The following is a 4783-nucleotide window of genomic DNA, read 5'->3' on the forward strand; positions in this document are numbered from 1 at the left end:
TTTATGTCTAACAACTGCAGAGTGGTTGACAAATATTTTCTAGTTCTATTTGGTGTAATAAACTTTGGCTTAGATAAATGAAGCTTTTTTGTTATAGATTGCAGTGCATCCCAACCACGTAATTTAAGACAGCTTGTACCACAGGCAAACCCAAAATTGTGTTTTTGGGAAATATTAGCATAATGCCTTGAGCTGATTAACAGTCTGACAGCATCTACAACTTCCTCAGTAAAAATAATTGGAACTAATGCTTTCACAGTAAAACCTAATTTAATAACATATACAACATAAAAAAAAAAACACATTAACATTGTTATGTCTGAATAAAAACAAAATGTCTGAATAAAAAATAAAACTCTTAATATCTGAATAAATAAATATATTAATATAAGATATTATTAAAATTTTAATAAGTGAATAAATTCCATACCTCGCCTTTTTTTTTTTTTTCCTTTAATGTAACATAGTTTGAATCGTTCAGCAAGCTTTTTTTCTGTTGGATCGTCTAAAGCATCTATGTCAGCAGTTTGGCATTTCCACCTACCTTTTTCTACCATATCCCAATCTGGTAGTGTTAACTTTCCAGGTTCTCCACCTCTCCTAGCATTAAATGTTAGTATTCTTACATAAGTAAGTTTACACAAATATATATATATTCATTAGATGTAAGAATTGGATTGTTTAAATATTTGGTGATTTCGCTAACACAATAATTTCTTAAAACTTATATGTCGCTTTCTTCCGGCAACATTTGAACAAGCTTTAACTTTTCTTAAATCTTATACACTGCATGCATTATTTAATAAAATGCTGTAGTCTGATTCCATAGGCTCTAAAAAATTCCGAATGTTTTCAACCATGTCTTGTAAGCCTAGTTTCAGGTACTCTAAACTTGACTATTAAAGCTAGAGTTTTTAATGAATATCCTATTCTTATATCTCTTACAGATGCATCTTCTGAAATGAATTATTTTCAGTATTGCAACAATAACTTTGCTAAAACTTATATTATTTGCTTATATCATGGTAACAGTCTTTTTCTTTCTTACCAACTTCTCCTGCTCCATAAGTCAATAATAGTTTATCATTGCGAATAATTAAATAAAATTCATCATGTTTCATAGTTGTAAGTGCTCAAGTACAATTCTAGCATTTCTGATCAAACTGGATTCTCCTACTAATATACAAGAAGCTTTTATGTAACTTATTTCCTTGTTATCACTGCTACGCCACAGATGTTATTTTTTTAGAATTTTGAATGTTATTTATATTTATATTAAAATCATCTTTCCTCTCTATATAAGTCCATATATTTCTTCGCTCTTTGCTTTTTTTTGGAAAACTAAGGGCTTCTGTAACAAGTTCTTTATGCTTATGAATATGTTCTAAATGCCTTAGGATTTTAGAAAAAAGATCGATTTCACAAACAAGTTTTCGCCACCAGGGATTAGGCGCCTTTTAGTTGTATCTAATTTCAGTGCCTTGTAAAATTGTCGTATGTGCAAAGATACTCAAACATGGCTGAAAATCCACCATTATAACTTTAATAATAGCATTTGCACTCTTTATAGGACTATCATTTATATATTTACCAATACATTAAGTGTTATTTGCATCTATGCTAAATTCAAAAAAAAAAAAAATTTTTTAATTAAACCAGTTCATTAAAATAATTAAAATAATTTTCTATACAATATTTATATGCTGTTGGATCGCATTCTAAAGAAGGTACATTGTTTCTAGATGGCCATCTCTTATTTTCCATGTTGATTTCAAAATGTTCTAAATATATTATTTAATTACATTTTTAAAAATATTGCCTTCCTTTTAAATTTTACTATTACTGTACATTACTTAAACAATTTAACATTCATAGTTTAGAAAAATATTGTTTCAATGTCTTAGTTATGGTGCATAAACTTTTATGGCACCATTACCAGGACATATAAACACTAAAATAACAGTTTGCGTTGACTATATTTTGCTATGCATTAATCTTTGTAATGGTGCAAAATGCGAGTAAATTTGTTAAACAACTACTTTAGGTTTTTCAAATTAAAAATTAAAATAAATAAAATAAGAACTTCTTCAACTTTCAAAAAAGTAACAAGCAACAAAATAACTTGTTACTTTGTTAGATTTCATTAATATCATTATATATTATTAAATTATGTAGAAATTATAAATATAGACTATGCTAATGCATATAAATTGACTAAAATATTAATACAGTTGATACTTTTAATTATAATATAATTTATAGTAACCTATGTAAATTATAGTAAATACCTATGTAAATTATAGATACTCTAATATTATTAAATAAGGTTTAATGCTTAAAATATTTTATGATATAGAAAACAAAATGATAGGGTAAACAAAACAAAAAATTGATTAAATACTTCAATTAAATTAGAGTTTATCATCACCGGATAATCAACTCTAATTTAATATTAAATTTTATATCGGAGAATATATTTAATATTATATTTAATATCTAATTTAATATTATATTTAACATCGAAGAATATATAAGATATTATATATATATATTATATATAAAATCTTATATTTAATATCGGAGTCTCAGTTACAGCGCATCAAAACAAATATTTAAAAAAAAAAATTAGAACAAAACAAAATCTTAACTAGATCTCAGGTCTCATTACCTTTTTTTATAGAATTTGTTTTGATTTAATCTATAAAAAATAATTTTTCGGTGCACCATAACTTAGACTCTGAGAAAATCATGCATTCTAAGCCAGTGTAAACTTAATAATGGTTAGAACTCAACTATTTTAAATTTAAAAATGGTGAAGAATTACAAGTTATATATTACTAACTTTTTATATATAAAAATAAAAATTCTAATACTGTTTTATAAATTTTTAAATTAGTTTTAATTAAATACATTTAATGCTTATATGTATTACAGTTGATACTTTTTTTAAACGCCCTTACTGACTTGTAAATATTATCTTTTTTCTAGATTTTGATCAATCTCTCTGAGAGAGATTAAAAGTTTGAAATTAAAACTTAACGATTAAGAGTCTCTCACAAAAAAATAATTTTTGATGCACCGTAACTGAGACTCAGAGCAATGGGGAAATCATACTTTTTATGTCATTGTAAACTTAATAACCGCCGAGACTCTTTTACTTTCAATAAATCTATAAAAATAAATTTTTTATTGTTTAAATGGTAACATATATTTTATAAATTATTATAAATTAAGTTTACAAATTTTAATTCTTAATTGCACCTTTATCGGCACCAAACGTGGCATACTCTGAAATTACTACGAAACGACAGAACATTTATTTATTCTTATTTTAAACACCGTTACTGAGAAATTTGATCATTTTTCAAGATTTTAATTAAATCTCTTAAAATATTTTTTTGATGCACCGTTACTGAGACTTAAAGCTTTGAGAAATCATAATTTCTAAGCAATTGTAAAGTTAATAACGTTCAAGACTCCTTTACTTTTAAGAAATATATAAAAAGAGTATATATTCAATTGTTTAAACGATAACATTTTTTGACTACTTTAAGAAAGAATTTACTTACATTAATTCTACATTGCACCATTAGCGGGACTAAACGTGGTACACTCTGAACTAATACTCAAAATTAACGCCACAATATTTACACAGAAAAAGATTCGAAACCATGTGCCGGTAAAAATGACTTTACATAGTGCCGGGAAAGATACAAGAGTCATATTCTCCCGAACTTTAAAATGTGCAATCGAATGCATAAGTGCAGACATTTTCAAACAAAGTTATGAAGAAAAATTTCGTGAAAATGATTCAAAAATACTTTCTTATTTTCATTTTTTTTAAACTTACTATTACTAGTTAAAAGGTAATAAAAATATACAAACCCCCGTCATGTATTTTAGAGTTAAGATTTTTCAGATATTCAGACATGAGGCAAACTTTTTCTACTGCTTTTTTTTCAATGCACCGTTACTGAGACTCAAAGAAAAATAAAAGATTCTAACCCATTGTAAACTTGATAACGGTCGAGACCCGTTTATTTTCAAGTAATAACTAAAAATAAAAAATTTTATTAATGTATTAAAAATTTAATATTTCATTTAAAATAAATAAAATACGTTTAAGTTTATTTGTCAGATAACACTTGCTTTTTTTTTATCACCGTTACTGAGACGTATTAGATTATTTTTCTTCTAGATTTTGTTTTGTTTTATTCTCTAAAAAAAAAATTTTTTTTCGAAGCTCCGAAGCTGAAACTCAGATTAAATTCATACTTTCTGAACGAAGAACTGTAAAGTTTGTAAATATAGAAATATTCTAACAAAAGTTCTAATTATTTGCTAATACAAAAGTTTTCCAACAAATATTTGAACCATTTGTTAAACAATAAGATTATGTTTTTTAATAACTAATAATTGAATTTACTTACCTTAATTCTTTATTGCACCTTTTTTGGTACCGCACGTGGCATACTGAAATATAACTTACACGTAACGACAGAATATTTAAACAAAAATAATTATTTAAACCATCAACTAGTAAAAATTACTGATGAAAGTGCTGAGGATGGTTCAAAAGTCAATTCAACACAAAATTGAACACACTTTAAAATGTGCATTAGAGGCTCTATTATAGAGCAGGGTTAACGACGCCGGGAGAAAAAGGTCAAGGAGCTACGGGACCTCCACCAACTTTTTTAAAACATTTTTTTTCGTTTTTATCAGAGTTTCTAGATTTAGAAGACTTTTTTAGAAATTGATGATTGTGCCCATCCACTTTAAA

General features: G+C 26.1%; 1 protein-coding gene across 2 annotated transcripts in view; it reads right to left on the bottom strand.

Annotated features, from left to right (window-relative positions):
* The window catches only part of LOC136075114 (uncharacterized), a 4750-nt gene extending 1078 nt beyond the window's left edge, over positions 1-3672 (bottom strand). Inside the window, exons 1-3 of one of the 2 annotated variants that reach the window (XM_065787425.1) lie at positions 3570-3672; positions 431-1620; positions 1-265 (exon numbers count right to left, since the gene is read on the bottom strand). The exon at positions 1-265 is cut by the window's left edge and continues 188 nt beyond it. In XM_065787425.1, coding sequence (XP_065643497.1) covers positions 1-265; positions 431-557 — 392 coding nt within the window. In that variant the 5' untranslated portion in view covers positions 558-1620; positions 3570-3672. Of the gene's footprint in view, positions 266-430; positions 1782-3569 lie in introns of those variants that run through there. The other variant, XM_065787424.1, reaches the window with a different exon arrangement.
* Positions 3673-4783: the final 1111 nt, after the last annotated feature.

This window comes from Hydra vulgaris, chromosome 01, assembly GCF_038396675.1.
Source record: "Hydra vulgaris chromosome 01, alternate assembly HydraT2T_AEP".
Lineage (NCBI taxonomy): Eukaryota > Metazoa > Cnidaria > Hydrozoa > Anthoathecata > Hydridae > Hydra > Hydra vulgaris.